Below are 16,094 nucleotides of genomic sequence, written 5' to 3'. Positions count from 1 at the left end.
GTGAACTGGGGCAGCAAAGCCCACCCTCAAGCAGTTTACCGGCCACAGTGGGCTGAAGCAAGTCCCAAGGTGCTGTGGGGAAGCAGAAGAGGGGCCCCTCACTCAGGTTTGAAGGACTGGGACAAGGCTTCCAGATTCTGTATGCTCGGGAGCAGGATGAGTAGACCAGGAGGTGGTGTCCGGGAGGGGGCAAAAGGGCTCCACAGCAAATATATTCTATTTAAACTTTTTTTTCCTATTTACAAAAGTCTTATATCTTTGTTACGAAACAACTTCTTAAACTGAAAACCTCCTATAATCCTACCTGCTACTGCTCACCGCCCATCTCCGTGGGAATGCCAGCCAGGAGTTTGGGGACTCAGTGGCGCTTAAGGTTTGTTACCGCCCGGCGAAGGCCGGCATCGGTCCTCCCGCCAGCAGGGGACAGTACAACGCACGCCTAGGGCTGGCGCGCTCTCTCTTCCACACGTCGCTCGCGTGATCGTCAGTGCTACATACTGCGCCTGCGCACGGGCTGAGGCCTTTTCACCCTAGCGGAGCGCTGCTGGGCGTGCTGGTCTGTGGCGAGCCGCGGACGCCGGTCTCTGTTCCGCAGGATGGTGAGTCGATTTCTGGAATCTGGGCTCCGTCTGCACGGGGGTTCCCTGCCCTTGCCCAAACGCCAGTGTAGGGTCTGTCTCGCGCGGCGCAGGGGTTGGATGGCGTTGGATTGTGGGTTCTGCTCTGGTGGGGATGCCGCTCCCAGCGTGGCCTTAATGGCTGCCGCCCGGCGCGCAGGCTTTGGGGGAGGGGTTGACGAAGAAGATCAGGATCTAGGGTGGAGGATTGGGGAGGGGGGATGAGTTTAGTAGACGGGCTGGTCCGACCGGACACCGGCAGGCGGGGAAGATTGCGTGCAGTTGGTGGTCTCAGACTAGCGGGGGGATGCCTGAGTGGAGACGGGCTGCGGCTCCTCGGACCCATCCACACCTGACTGTTCCCATGGTTTTCTCGGGAGAGTGTCGGGTTGGTGGGTCTTTCAGAAGTGCCTTTTAAACTTAGCAGTCAGCCTGGAGGCTGTGATTTCTCTGGGCCCCGAAAGGAAGCTCATTTAGTTGGGTATGTGCCTGTTGTCTCTTTCTCTAGACTGTTGCCGGCAGTTTTTAATGATTTTTGGGCCGGGGTGTTGCTTTGGTTAGTGGGGGACAGTGCCGATTTAATCGGGAGTAATTGCTAAATAGGCCCTTGACCAGATGAGTTTCGTGGCAAGGCTTTTTGAAAAACGTGCGTGAACGGTGCGGGAAATACGAGGTTAGGTTTTCAAAATGGGACATACAGTGCTCACAACAAACCGACGATAGGCAAGATTGATCGCTGTCTAGAGCAATGCTTTGGAAAAGCGACTGATGGAAAGTAGAAAAGGTGATTCTTGATCCCCTGTGGTTTGAGAAACTGGACTCTAAAGTGACAGTTGCATGGGTTCACTCTTGAAGTTAAAGTGTTATTTTGTTACACAGTTAACTCAGATGTCAAAAATCCCGTCAACAATTTATCAAAGTTTTAATAACCTTTTTTTCTTAAAGGGGTTTGTTAAGGTTGTCAAGAATAAGGCTTACTTCAAGAGATACCAAGTGAAATTTAGAAGAAGACGAGGTATGGTCAGTTACTCGTGTTCACAGTATTAGAAGAATCTGCAGTGGAATAGACTTTCTTAAAGTTACTTTTTTCTTTCAGAGGGTAAAACTGATTATTATGCCCGGAAACGCTTGGTAATTCAAGATAAAAATAAGTACAACACACCTAAATACAGGATGATAGTTCGTGTAACCAACAGAGATATCATTTGTCAGGTAAGTTATAGTCTAAACTTAAGGAATGGGTGGTAAACCTCACCCCTAGAATTCACTGCTAGAGAAGTTGTACTTGGGAAGCAAAACATATGTATGGATTAGAAGGTCCCTCTAGTGCCTGGCATTCTAAAAACATTGAGTAGTACTTTTCCTTCCAGTAGGTCTGAAGTTGGAGCTTGAGTGGGGAGGGTGGTACTGGAAAATACTCTCTTGAAAATCAGCCATGTCTGGCACTCCTGACCAGACTCATTTAATCTCATTTTCTAATGGGGGAAAAGAGGATTAGAGAGAGCTAGGCTGCTGTGCTATTTTATAGGGGTAGGAGGATAAATTGAGGCACGCTAGAAGGTTCTTGTACATTGCAGTTCCAGTAGAATCATAGAATTTGTCAGGGACTAAATCCTGACGTGTTGTACAGCCTTATGTGCCACATAACCACTCCTCACTGAAGAGGTAGGTAGTTGTGAAGGTTTAATTAGGCTCTTAAGATTGTTTTTATTCCTGCTTATTGTTGGAAGTACGTTTTGATAAATACGTATGAAGGTTTCTCCCACGTGAAAGACCTCCACAAAGTGGCAGGTTGCTCCTGGAAGCTAGTTTTCTGGGCTTTTACAACTAGAGAAAATTTTCACAGTTAAGATTTGCTGAGTCTTTGCAGGGAGGGGGCAGGCACATCTGTTTTCTGGGCAAACTAATTTGTTGGTTGTGAAGACAATGTTCCTTCATACCTAAGTTCAGATAACTAAACACTGTCAGAAACATTGGACTTTGATATGCTTAATTCAAAAGATGTTTGAAGTAATTGGAGATTCCTTTTGACTTTTCATGGTGCCTCTTTAATTCGTTGGCTCATGCAGCTAAGAGGCTTTTCAGTATTATTAGGAATAACAGTCTCTAACTTATTCCAAAGGCATTTCAATGTTTACTGTCTATATGGTAATTTTAGCTCTATTTGTGACATTATTGTGACAAACATTTACAGAAATAGTTGACCAAGCCATAAACTCATTGAGTGGGGTTAACAAAGATTCTGAGTGTTGTAGATTTGTCTCCAGCTTTTTTTTTTTTTTAAGTCCTTTGAAAAAGAAGGTATCTAGGACAAATATCAAACAGTTGAAAGCACAGATGACTAACCTGCTTTTTCTCTTTCAGATTGCTTATGCCCGCATAGAAGGAGATATGATAGTTTGTGCGGCTTATGCTCATGAACTCCCAAAGTACGGTGTGAAGGTTGGCCTGACAAATTATGCTGCAGCATATTGTACCGGCCTGCTGCTGGCCCGCAGGGTATGTAGAAGATAACTTTTTTTTTTTAAGATTTTATTTATTTGAGAGAGAGAGACTGAGAGAGAGAGAGCATGAGAGGGGGGAGGGTCAGGAGGGTCAGAGGGAGAAGCAGACTCCCTGCCAAGCAGGGACCCTGATGCGGGACTCGATCCAGGGACTCCAGGATCATGACCTGAGCCGAAGGCCGTCGCTTGACCAGCTGAGCCACCCAGGCGCCCTAGAAGATAACTTTAAGTAATATATTTTGGAACCAGCTCATTTTTTGAGTTGTCTGCAAGATAGATGTTGATACATGAGTAAGATACCCTCAGCTGTGGCTTCTGGGAGTACCTGCTGTTGAGCTGTTGCTTACAGGGTCATCAAGGAGGACAGTTTTAAAAATACAGAATTTGAGGGGGTGCCTGGGTGGCTCAGTCGTTAAGTGTCTGCCTTCGGGTCAGGTCACGATCCCAGGGTCGTGGGATCGAGTCCCACATCAGGTTCCTTGCTCAGCAGGGAGCCCGCTTCTCCCTCTACCCCTGCTTGTGCTTTCTCTCTGATAAAAGTACAGACTTTGAGACAGCAGATCTGTCTGGGGAGGTTTTTCTGTTTTGTTGCCCTGTTGGGTAGATTTAGATCAGTGGAATCTAAACTGAAGAATGATAGCCACCAGCCACATGTGGATATTGAGCACATGAAATGTGGCTGGTGCTGCTGAGGAACTGAATTTTTACCTTAATTTGAATAGCCGTTTCTGGCTAGTTAGTGGCTGCCTTGTTGGACCGTGCAGATGTTGGCTACTCAGTAGTATAGATCTTCTGGCTATCAATCAGTGTACATTTAAAATGTAGGCTTTACTCTACGCCCTTGGAATTTATATTTTAACAGGATGTCCAGGTTCTTTATATACATGTTAAAGTTTGAGAAACAATGTCTTAAATTTGGCGGGGGAGGGGGGTGGGCAGGCATGGGTATGGGATTCAGTTTTTTAATTATCTTTGCCTCTGGGTGGCAGCATTTCCAGTAATATGCAGAAAGATGAAAATGTGATTTTGCCTTATTTTTGTTTTCTCAGTTACTGATCTTGTTGTGCATTGGAATTGTTAAGCATGCATCATTGTTAGGGACCTATATCTTCACTGATTATAAATATGTTTGAGTGAGGGTGGGGAACAATGTCATATGAGAGCAACATGGTATACAAAGTCACACTGTTTGTGGTGAAGCAGTAGCTAGGTGCACTAGCAGAGGATTCACCCTTATTAACATAATGTAGTTGGAGAATAGCGCCATCTCTTATGCCCCGATGCTTCTAAGATTTTAATCAAATTAATCAAAATTACATGTAACATTTAATATTTGGTTCTTGAGTTATTGTAGCCAAATAGGACTGAAAAAATTATGGAGAATAAATTCCTTGAATAGATAATGGTTACATGTTAATGGGTTACTACATAAATCAAGTATGGACATGTAGGAAAGATTCAGAAGCTATAAGACAAAGGTGTGAAACTGAATGTTTGAAGTTTCTTTTTGTAGCATCTTAAAAGTAAATTGGTACAGAGGGATAAGTGGATTTTGAAGGAAAATTTTTCTAGGTATCAGGTCATTAAAGTTGTGACCTGATAACGTTAGAATTGTTTGAATATATTTAGACTGTTTTTTTTTGTTATTAGCTCCTCAATAGGTTTGGCATGGACAAGATCTATGAAGGCCAAGTGGAAGTGACTGGAGATGAATACAATGTGGAAAGCATTGATGGTCAACCTGGTGCCTTCACCTGCTATTTGGATGCAGGGCTTGCCAGAACTACTACTGGAAATAAAGTTTTTGGGGCCCTCAAGGGAGCGGTGGATGGAGGCTTGTCTATCCCTCACAGGTAATACCGTATTCAAGGCTTCATTATTTGGACTCCCAGTATTTCCATTTCTAACTGGTTGGACTATGGAGATTACTGAATGAATCAATTAAATTAAGTAGCTATCCTTGTGTTCCTGCTATATGCTTAGTACTCTGCAAAAGGAACCTGGCAGGGCAGGAAGGAATTGTAATGCGTTTTATAAATGAGTTTGAGGTTGTTCAAGGTTGTGGAGCCAGTAGTGGAAAAGCCAGGGTTGAAAAAACTAGCTTTTGTGTTGTGGCTTAGTTTTGGTTAGAAATGAGCAACTCCAGTCCACTCCCCTCCCAGTGTATTTTCTTTTCATTGAGAATGAAAATTGTTTTACTCAGTTATGGAAAACTGTCGACTCTAGAAAAAGAATTTGAGAAAAGGCTTATGAGAGCTTTCAGCTGGAAGTAAGATTATAGACCATTCACATAAGTTAAATAGGTTTTGATTTGGTAGTTCCTTTGGTTTTGAGTTAATTTTTGTTATTGTTGAGTAGATGCATCTTTAAAAAGTGATTAATTAGCTTCTTAGGGATATTTTAATGGTTGGTAAATCCCTAAGAAAAATTTCTTCTGGCTGTAGGTTTTGGGGTTGGGGAGGTTAGCCTTTAAAATGTAACCTAACTGGAACTTCTATAATGGTAGGGCATATTTTTTTGAGGACCTGCAGGTCTCTTGCAAGACACCTATCAGAGGTGGTCTTGAACAAATTACTTTTTCCCATGTGCCCTGAGGCAGCCCTGAGAAAGTCTAGGATTTGGAGGGAGCAGATTTGAAACTCTTTCCTATGTTTATAAGGAGAACTAACTTTAGTGTTGGACACTTGGTTTTCATGGCTTTAAAGGTGTTTGTAGCATGATTTTCTCTTCCTTCCTGGAATTCAGAGATTAGCTGCTGAATGATGATATCCCACTAACTGAGCGGTCAGTAGTTGGTCCTTTGGTTGCATATGATGCAATTAATTGTTTCAAGACGGGACTGATGGCAGCTACTGAAATGAATTCCTGCTAGTGAACTGATTTTAATCCTTAATACTAAAATATGAAAAACTTTATTTTAGTACCAAACGATTCCCTGGTTATGATTCAGAAAGCAAAGAATTCAATGCAGAAGTACATCGAAAGCACATCATGGGTCAGAATGTTGCAGATTATATGCGTTACCTAATGGAAGAAGATGAAGATGCTTACAAGAAACAATTCTCTCAATACATAAAGAACAACGTAACTCCAGACATGGTAAAAATTTTAACTAAAAATGCCTGTGTTGGTTAATTTAGAGTCAGGTTTACTACTTGGTTTTTGTGGTTACATTAATAGTTCTTTCTTTTTAAAGATTTTATTTATCCCTTTGACAGAGACACCACAAGAGAGGGAACACAAGCAGGGGGGTGGGAGAGGGAGAAACAGGCTTCCTGCTAAGCAGTGAGCCCAATGCGGGGCTCGATCCCAGGACCCTAGGATCACGACCCGAACTGAAGGCAGGCACTTAACGACTGAGCCACCCAGGCGCCCCACTGAAATTAATAGTTTTATTTCAGGTTAACAGTTCAGAGTTGAACCATGAATATGTTAACAGGTATAGATAGACTCAGATAAGCTGTTCTTATCTTAAAGTGGAAGGACATGAAATTGGGATACTGGGTGAGGGTAAGGTAAAAGTCAGATAGGGTAATTATAAAGAGCTAGACTTACCAACATGCTTTTAGGAATTTTTAGATAACTGAAGGGTAGCAGGCTTCAAGCATCGAAATCCAAAGCCTTTGGTGGCTTTTACACATTTGGCTGTTCTGAATTTATAGACTTCATTCCTGTGGTCATAGTTAGAATCATCTATCCTGATAGGAGATGCTAGTTACTAAACTTACTTTGAAGCCGTGTGGAAGAAAGGTTCTTTATAGCAAGTAAGTTCTATGTTCTGGACTTTCTGAATGTCTCAGGCAAGCACATGGAGAGTTGTACTGATTAGATCACTAGTTCTGCTTGATGTTGCAAATGGAAATTTAATGTTGGAAATTTTATCAGCCTAAAGTTATATCTTCAAGGCTATCTATTAACACATTGTAGTAATGGAAGATGATAGGCATAGAACACAAAAATAGCACTGGTTTTTATAAAACTTGTATACAACTATGGAGTTGTGGATAAATTGATGTTACATATCAAATGACTGTTCCGTTAGTGCATAATTTCTATTTTCACACAGCTTTGGTTATGAGAATTTGAGAGCATGAGTGAGTGCGTAGTGGGAGAGGGACAGAGGGTGAGGCTCCACACCAGCATGCGGGGGGCCTCAGTCTCAGGGCCCTGGGATCATGACCTGAGCCAGAATCAGAGTCAGATGCTTAACTGATTGAGCCACCCAGGCACCCTGTAAAAATTATTTCTACTTTAAGATTTTATTTATATATTTGAGAGCGTGAAAGAGAGCGAGCACAAGCAGGGTGAGCAGCAGGGAGAGGGAGGAGCATGGAGTCCGATGTGGGGCTTGATCCCAGGGCCCTGGGATCATGACCCGAGCGGAAGGCAGATGCTTAACTAAGCCACCCAGGCACCTGTGAAAATTATTTTTAAATGGAGTTGTAATTGGGAAAAGATCCTTTTCTGTTATTTGTATGCTTAGTACACAGTCTAGGGATAATAAACATATAACTTGAGTTTTTGAGCTAGGAAAAGGGTAATACTACATTAGTTTATATTAGTAATGCAAATGCATGTTAATTTTCAGAAATCCATACTTTTTATGTTACTATTGACAATCGCCCTTGTTCCCTCTGGTAAATAGGTCTTTTACTTGTGACTCTAATTCTGCTTGGCCTGCATAGTTTTTCTTCCTAAGACATCTCTTCCTCTTGTTCAGAACTTTTCAAATTCTCAAGCTGCTTTCAGATACCAGTTTCCTAATGCTCTCCTTTATATGTGATATATTTATCTGGACCACTCTTAGGCTGATGTACTTTTCCCGGCTAGCTCATTAATTTGATCTTTGGAGGCCTTTTATGCATGCCTGCTGAAATCCTCTGCAGACATCTGACATGGCTCCAAGAGGAAGTGGTCTTTACCTAAACTCATGCTGTTAGCTACATACATGGTTGTGTATCCTGTTTGTCTCTTTTGGAAGGAATGGACCAAGTTGCTTAGATTTATTAAATGACTACATTTGAAGTCATCAAATGGATTTGTTAAATACAGTGGAAAGCTATAATAGAATGCTTAACAGAGGTAGAGAAATTAGTTTTCAGGAGGGATTTAGGTAGTTGAGGTGTCCTGCAGTGTTGGCATTATTTTCATTTGCTAAGTTTTACACAAGTAATTTTAGAGTTGGATTACTTCGACTTATTCTTTAGGGGGCTGTAATTGTTCCTAGATTTGGGTAGTGAACATTCAGGTATTTTATAGCTGTTTCATGTCTTGATCATCTATAGAATCAAGTGTCATTTGGAGGAGGTAATTGAAACAATTCGAGAATTTCATCATTGGTTTTTGATAAGTTTTAGAACAAAATTCTCATTAAGATCTAATTGGATGGTGTTTTGGGGTTTTCTGGGGAAATTGAAACCTTCTGTTTACACAGAAACCTAGTAGTAATAGATACAAGAGATGCCTGGTGTGCAATGCTGGGAGTAGCATTGAAAGACCTATCAGGTACTGATGGAAAATACAAATCTGGGGTATGTGGGAGAACAAAAATGAATTTATAGCAGTTGCTTTTTGGCCCCATCTAGTCTTCCTTAACATCTTAAATACTTTGTTTTGGCACAAATCCTCACTTGAATAAAAGAATTTAGGTCAGACAGTATTTTAAATGAACATACATGTTTTTACAGAAACCCATGCAAATTTTTGAGTGTGATTGAGTTTTGTGAATAGTGTTAGTTCACATTGCCTATGGGTTTCTTAGGAAAATGTGGGCTACATGTAGAAATTTAGAGAGATAACCAGGGTTGACCTAGTTTAGTTCCTTTTGACAGTCTGGTTTAGAGACAAAATAGAACAAGTAGTAGAACGCAGTACACATTATATGACTATATAGGGCATGTGAAATGAAACCAAGTACTGTTTGCTTTGCTTTCTTTCAGATGGAGGAGATGTATAAGAAAGCTCATGCTGCTATACGAGAGAATCCAGTTTATGAGAAGAAGCCTAAGAAAGAAGTTAAAAAGAAGAGGTATGCATCTTACTATTGTCTTTTTAAGAGGTTGGGAGGAGTTCCTTGCCTTGTTTCACCTTACTCAGACTCTCAAGTTGTGCAAACTCGATCACTAGCTCTGCATGATGTTGCAGAAGTGAGGGGAACCAGGTTTGCTAAAGTAATTGTGGTGATGGAAATGTGTAAGCCTCAGAAGGTACTTACTGAGCTGACCTGTTCTGTCCCAGTACAGTATAACTACCAGTTATATAAAGTTTTTTTTTTTTTTTTTTTTTTTACCAGTTACTGCATTTTTAAAGTTAGATTAAGATCATAAATGTATATTGGAACTTGGATTGTTTTACCTGATCCCAGAGTCTTTTTCAATCCGAGTTAACTATTTTCTATCCTCTATAGCTATGCTTTTAAAAAATTACATTTATCTCTTAATTTTACTTTGTTTTTTAGGTGGAACCGTCCCAAAATGTCTCTTGCCCAAAAGAAAGATCGGGTAGCTCAGAAGAAGGCAAGCTTCCTTAGAGCTCAGGAGCGGGCTGCTGAGAGCTAATAAACCAAACCACAATTTTCTGTGAAGATTTTTCAGTTAAAGACAATAATAAACTTATTCATCAAGCAGCTGTCTGTGTTAAACTCTTATTAATGAAACTGTTGGAAATAACCTGAAATAAAAAAGCAGAGGAGTTGACAGGTTTTTTTCTTTGAGAAACAAATATAACTTTACATATTGACTCAAAATTCACACCTGCTTCTCAGGCTTCTGTTTTCCCTGACAGGAGTTAATCCCTCCAGTTGTATGATGTGCAGCTCTCCCTAAACAGTGTGGCAAGCAAGAGACCAACTGTCCTCTAGGAAATACTTCTTCATTCATTGTAACCAGATGGCTGGTGGGAAGAAAAAGTACCTTCAAAGTACACAATTTTAAAATAAAACTGGTGCTAAATCAATGGCTTTAATTTTTGAGAGAAAGCTGTCCAATGAAGTTCACATAACTAACATTCACTTTACTCAGGTGAAAACTTTGAGCAGAATATATTGAGTCTTCCTTCAGATAAGGTGTTCCATTTTATGGAGATGTTGAGAGATACATGCCAGATCTTAATAAACATGAAAATAACATTAAAAGGGCAAATACTAACTTGCATATCAAGTTTACATGAAAAAAAACTACATGCCTCTTAAATAGCCCTTTGGCCAACAGGAAATACTGTTCAAAAATGGGAAATTGTTATTAAAAAGTTACATGATTTCAGAGTCTGGCTCCTAATGTCCCACTTCCCCATAGCTCAAATTCAGATGCATGGATCTGGGTTGGGTTTGATGGCCTTAATGTCAGTTTTAAAGGACTCAGCTCATTGACACTAAGAAGGACCCATCAAATCTAGGATGATGAAAGCTCATCCAGTTTCAGCCTCTTAAAATTGGCAATTACGAGGCTAATAACCACTCAAAACATTCTGAAGCCATATGATGTCTAAATGTTTTAAGTCTATAAATACAACAAACCATGCTATTAACCCAACATCTGTTTATAAAGGAGTAACTTTACCTGCTTTACAGTCTTAATTTCTGTTAATGTGCGAACTTTACCATGCTAAGACTTTAGTAAATGTATAATTATTTTTTTAACAGCAGCTTCAATGCAAACAATGTTTCCAGCAATGGTATTTTGGCTAACATCTACAAAATACTCTCACTGTTGATGTTTATGGAATGAGGCTTTTCACAGCATTATTTTAGGTCATTAGTCAAAATAGTTACACAGTGAATGTACTGGAAAATCAACCAGGGCTTCTAACAGCAGGAATGAAATCTTTGGACCTGTTCATCCTATACCTCCTGCCATTACTTCAGCAATCAACATGTATCTTAAGATGATGGCTTCTTAAAACCAGGGGGAAGAAGTTTTGTGTAACTGGCAGGGATTTGAATCAGAAGCCTTTTTTTTTTTTTTTAAATGCTCAAACATTTTCCTTAGAATTGTTAAGTTTCCTATAATTATAGGTCACAATGTCCAAATGAACTAAGAGTCATTTGTATAGGAAATTTTCTTCCACAGTAATGTTTTTAGGTTATTTAGTATCAAAGAATGTTCCATTTCCATTTGATGTGCTGTGACTTTGAGAGCAATACAAGAATAAAGTTGCTTTTCCAATTCTTCACGAATTTCACTTGGAGCACCACGCAGTAGGTAGTCTTTGAGTAACTGACAGGCTTTTGCTAGGTTTGGTTGTATCACTTCTGAAGTACACTTCATTGTACTCTGATCACAGCTAGTTCGACAATCCGTGCCATAAACACAGTCCAAATCAGACTCACAGTGACGATCCTTTATAATTTCTTTCAGGTTTGTCTCTGGCACAATTTTTCTCATGTCCACCATTTTCAAATCATACTTGTCATTATATCCTAGGTTTTTGGCACTAATATCACACATGAGGAAGTTTCCATAGGGGCCGTGGAAAACATCTTCCACAAATTCTAGAAGTCCTATGGCTATTTTAGCCTTTCTAGGCCATGATGGTGTGAACAACTGATCCATGCTTCTTCTGAACCCAGATGGAATAAAAAGTTCAATGACCCATGGAAGGCTTATTCCATAAAGAGAGGTATATTCAACACTTTCCATCACATAGAGATCACCACAGAATCCCATTAATTTGGGGGTATGCTCCTTATCTTGAAGTATCACCATGAGAAGAAATTCATTTAGTTGAAGAAGTGCCCATGCTGACTTTGCTTCCCCCAAGGAAACCTGGCCATCTTTGTCTCCATCAGCCACCGTCAAGATGAGATTAACCAGTTCAGAGAGATTTCCTTGGTCACCCAACTTTGCCTATAAAGGTAAGAATTTAGCTAAACATAGAAGGTCTGAAAAATACCTCATATGTAATATACATATTAATTTTATGGGGATTACCATCTTAAGTAATAATCTTGTTCCTGAGTCTCCATAAAGGAACTTAATACATCTCCAAATATTTATGATGCTTACTATGTTGATTAGAAGTAGGTTTTATATAATTGCAGTAAAACCCACTTCATTAAGTATATTTAAGAAATGGGCCGCCCTAGCTCCCACAGCCCCATGGGCCCTGTTGATACAGTTATCCAACACACTAATTATTCTGTCTTATTCATACATTTACTTGCAAAATTGCAGTGTAATGTGCTCATATCCAAAGTTATAATGAGTCTATTTTTTCCTATTTTCTAATTAACACATTAACAACTATTTTGTTTAAGTTGTATTATTCCAATGATGAAGGTTAAAAAGTATGTCCCTGTGAAGGTTCTTAGGATAAAATAGTCTGAAAATGTAAACTTAAAAGATTTTGAATGAAAATATGACACCAATAAAAAATGAGATTGTTTCCAAAATGGTAAATTTTTTATCTTTTAATATATTTAATCTTTGAATATTTCTTTAAATTTTTAAAATAATTTGCAATCAGGGTATGCATACTAATTTTAGCCCTTCTCCCACCTTTTAAAAAATGTGTATTGGGTACAGTATCAAACTATAGAGCTGCTCATTTACTTAATGAACTCCCCTTTCATATCTGGACATTTTTAGCTATCATAAATAATGTTAATGTAAACATCCTCCACACATTTTATTTGAATTTTTTCCTCAAGATGGAGTCCCGGATGTAAGTTAAAGAATAGCAACATTTTTATGGCTTAGGATGAGGTCTTGCCAACTCTTCCAGAAGAATGTACCACTTCACACTAGCAACATGTGAATGGAATACTTACTTTAAAGAGACTATAGACCATTTCTTTGAATTTCTGTACAGTAGTTCCCCTTGTTGGCTTATCAAATAGGACTATTTCTTTCCTTGGTTCCAATTCAGTTCCAAAATCAAGATGAAGTGCTTGTTCCATTTGACATTTCACAACACCTGGTAGATTACCCCAAATCCCTAAATACATCTATGTGAAAAAAGAATGACAAATTACTCTTTAGGCTGAATAGAGAACTTTACCAATGTATTTTTAGTGTCTTCTTCCTCCTACAAAAACAAGTAACAAAATATTGAGATTTAGCTTTTTTATGTAACTTTTAGATTATAAACGCAATGCATGCCTAAATAAATATATTTTTGACCATGATCAATTTTATTTTTTCCAATTTTTTAATTGTGGTAAAAAACTAAAAACATAAAATTTACCATCTTAACCATTTTTAGTGTACAGCTCAATGGTATTACATTCATAATGTGGTGCAGCCATCACTACTATCCTTCTGCAGCACTCTCTTCATCTTGTAAAACTGAAACTCTATACCTATTAAATAATAACTCCCTTTCCCCCTCCCCCCCAAGCCCCTGGCATCACCATTCTCTTCTCTGTCTTTATAATTTTGACTACTGTAAGCATCTCATATAAATGGAACCATACAAAATTTGCCTTTTTGTGACTGGCTTATTTCACTTAGCAAGTGAAACTCAAGATTCACTTAGCAAGTGAATTCAAGATTTATCCGTACAGTAGCATGTGTCAGAATTTCCTTCTTTTTAAAGCTGAATAATAGTCCACTGTATGGATATACCACATTTTGCATTTCTATTCACCTTCTGATGGACACTTGGATGCTTCCATGTTTTAGCTATTGTGAATAATGCTGACCTGAACTTGGGTGTACAAATATCTTTTGGAGACTCTGCTTTCAATTTTTCTAGGTATGTACCCAGAAGTGAAATTGCTGGATCATAAGAACAGCATATTTTTAATTATTTTGAGGAACTGTTTTCTGCAGTAACTGTGCCATTTTACATTCCCACCAACACTGCATAAGGGTTCCAATTTCTCTCCATCCTTGTCAACACTTGTAAATTTCCATTTTTTGATAGTAGCCATCCTAATGGTGTGAAGTGGTATCTCACTGTGATTTTGATTTGTATTTCCCTAATGATCAAGTGATGCGGAGCATCTTTTCATGTACTTATTGGCCGTTTGTATATCTTTTTCTGAGAAATTGCCTATTCAAGTCCTTTGCACATTTTTTAATCTGGTAGTTTTTGTTGTTGAGTTTTAGGAGCTCTCTCTCTCTCTCTCTCTCTCTCTCTCTCTCTCTCTCTCTCTCCCCCTCTCTCCTTCTCTATTTTTTTTTAGTAAATGTGTGTGGGGCACAAATTCATGACACTGTGATCAAGAGTTGCATGCTTTACCAACTGAGCCAGCCAGGCGCCCCAGGAGTTCTCTATATATTCTAGATATTAATCCCTATTGGATGTATGATCTGCAAATATTTTCTCTCATTCTGTAGATTTGATATTCTTCTGATGCACAACATTTTTAAATTTTTATAAAGTACAATTTGTCTCTTTTTCTTTTGTTGCTTGTGCCTCTGGTGTCAGAGCCAAGAAATCACTGCCAAATCCAATGTCATGAAGCTTTTACCCTGTATTTTTTTCTAAGAGTTTTATGGTTTTAGTTCTTACATTTAAGTCTTTGATCTATTTTGACTTAATTTTTGCATATGGTATTAGGTAAGGGTCCCACTTTGTTCTTTTGTATGTGGATATCCAGTTTTCCTAGCACCGTCTGTTGAAAAGACCATCCTTTCTCTATCAAATGATCTTACCACTCTTGTCAAAAATCATTTGACCAAATATGTGAGGGCTTATTTCTGGGTTTTCTATTCTATTGATCTATATGTCTGTCTTCATTCCAGTACACACCGTTTTGATTACTGTAGCTTTGTAGTAAGTTTTGAAATCAGGAAATATGAGTCCTTCAGCTCTGTAGTCCTTTTTCATGACTGTTTTGCTATTTGGGGTCCTTTGAGATTCCATATTAATTTTTGGGTGGGTTTTTCTATTTCTGCAAAAAATGTCATCAGGATTTTGATGGGAATTTCACTGAATCTGTAGATCACTTTGGGAAGTATTAACATCTTAACAATACTAAGTCTTCTAATCCATGAACGTGTGATGTGTTTCCACTTGTTTATATCTTTAATTTCTTTCGGCAATGCTTTGAAGTTTTCATTGTAAAGTCCTTCACCTCCCTGGTTAAGTTAATTCCTAAGTACTTTATTCTTTTTGATGCTACTGTAAATGGAATGGTTTTCTTTTTTTTTTTTTTAAAGATTTTATTTATTTATTTATGAAAGAGAGAAAGCATGAGCAGGGAGGAGAGGGAGAAGCAGGCTCCCCAAGAGCAGGGAGCCTGATGCGGGGCTTGATTCCAGCACCCTGGGATCATGACCTGAGCCAAAGGCAGACGCTTAACGGACTGAGCCACCCAGGCGCCCCAGAATGGTTTTCTTAATTTTCTTTGTGGATTGTTCATTGTTACTGTATAGAAATACAACTGATTTTTGTGTGTTGACTTTGTTTCCAGCTACTTTGCTGAATTCATTTATTAGCTCTCACAACTTCTTCCTACATAAAAGGTTTTTCTCCCCCCCATAAAAGGTTTTCTACCCCCATTAAAGGTTTTTCTACCTCCCATGATCTACATAAAAGATCATGTCATCTGCAAACAGATATAATTTTACTTTTTTTTTTTTTCAAAGATTTTATTTATTTGACAGAGAGAGACACAGCGAGAGAGGGAACACAAGCAGGGGGAGTGGGAGAGGGAGAAGCAGGCTTCCCGCTGAGTGGAGAGCCTGATGCGGGGCTCGATCCCAGGACACTAGGATCATGACCTGAGCTGAAGGCAGACACTTAACAACTGAGCCACCCAGGTGCCCCTAATTTTACTTTTTCCTTTCTAATTTGGGTGCCTTTTATTTCTCTTTCTTGTCTGATTTGGCTAGAACTTCCAGTATTATGTTGAATACAAGTGGCAAAAGTGGGCATCCTTGCCTTGTTCCTGATTTTAGAGGAAAAGCTTTCAGACATTAACCATTAAATATATTAGCTATGGGTTTTTCACATGTGGATTTTATTATGTTAAGGTAGTTGCCTTCTATTCCTATTTACTGAGTGTTTTTATCATGAAAGTGTACTG

At 39.1% G+C, this 16,094-nt stretch overlaps 2 protein-coding genes and 2 non-coding genes across 8 annotated transcripts in view; 3 read left to right on the top strand and 1 right to left on the bottom strand.

Moving 5' to 3' along the window:
- Window positions 1-233: 233 nt before the first annotated feature.
- On the top strand, window positions 234-9,814 carry RPL5 (ribosomal protein L5). 2 transcript variants are annotated; one of them, XM_035018027.1, is made up of 8 exons: window positions 234-599; window positions 1,563-1,632; window positions 1,714-1,829; window positions 2,982-3,116; window positions 4,772-4,974; window positions 6,043-6,220; window positions 9,061-9,149; window positions 9,579-9,814. In XM_035018027.1, exons 1-8 carry the CDS (start codon window positions 597-599, stop codon window positions 9,676-9,678), a joined length of 894 nt encoding a protein of 297 aa, XP_034873918.1. In that variant the 5' UTR covers window positions 234-596; the 3' UTR covers window positions 9,679-9,814. The 2 variants fall into 2 exon arrangements, with proteins under 2 accessions (XP_034873918.1, XP_034873919.1); XM_035018028.1 differs by having other exon boundaries at window positions 494-599; window positions 9,064-9,149.
- On the top strand, window positions 5,876-5,971 carry LOC118020461. The gene has a single exon (XR_004681896.1). It is a non-coding gene; the product is annotated as a small nucleolar RNA SNORD21 (small nucleolar RNA).
- On the top strand, window positions 9,229-9,365 carry LOC118020468. Its single transcript, XR_004681903.1, has one exon. It is a non-coding gene; the product is annotated as a small nucleolar RNA SNORA66 (small nucleolar RNA).
- Window positions 9,815-10,047: 233 nt separating the features above from the next.
- DIPK1A (divergent protein kinase domain 1A) overlaps window positions 10,048-16,094 on the bottom strand; it is a 124,745-nt gene continuing 118,698 nt past the window's right edge. For all 4 annotated transcript variants that reach the window (XM_035018023.1, XM_035018022.1, XM_035018026.1 and 1 more), the window contains 2 exons: window positions 12,888-13,064; window positions 10,048-11,964 (listed from right to left, as the gene is read on the bottom strand). In XM_035018023.1, the coding sequence (XP_034873914.1) occupies window positions 11,152-11,964; window positions 12,888-13,064 (990 nt within the window). In that variant the 3' untranslated portion in view covers window positions 10,048-11,151. The remainder of the gene's footprint in view (window positions 11,965-12,887; window positions 13,065-16,094) is intronic.

This window comes from Mirounga leonina, unplaced genomic scaffold (assembly GCF_011800145.1).
Source record: "Mirounga leonina isolate KUSES-001 unplaced genomic scaffold, KU_Mleo_1.0 Mir_173, whole genome shotgun sequence".
NCBI classification, from domain to species: domain Eukaryota; kingdom Metazoa; phylum Chordata; class Mammalia; order Carnivora; family Phocidae; genus Mirounga; species Mirounga leonina.
Note: the sequence above shows the minus strand (reverse complement) of the source record. Positions and strands in the feature narration are given on the sequence as shown.

Coding starts and splice junctions, on each gene's coding strand:
- RPL5 (XM_035018027.1), top strand. Junction 1,830..2,981: donor ACAGAGATATCATTTGTCAG/GTAAGTTATAGT, acceptor TTTCTCTTTCAG/ATTGCTTATGCCCGCATAGA. Junction 4,975..6,042: donor GGCTTGTCTATCCCTCACAG/GTAATACCGTAT, acceptor ACTTTATTTTAG/TACCAAACGATTCCCTGGTT.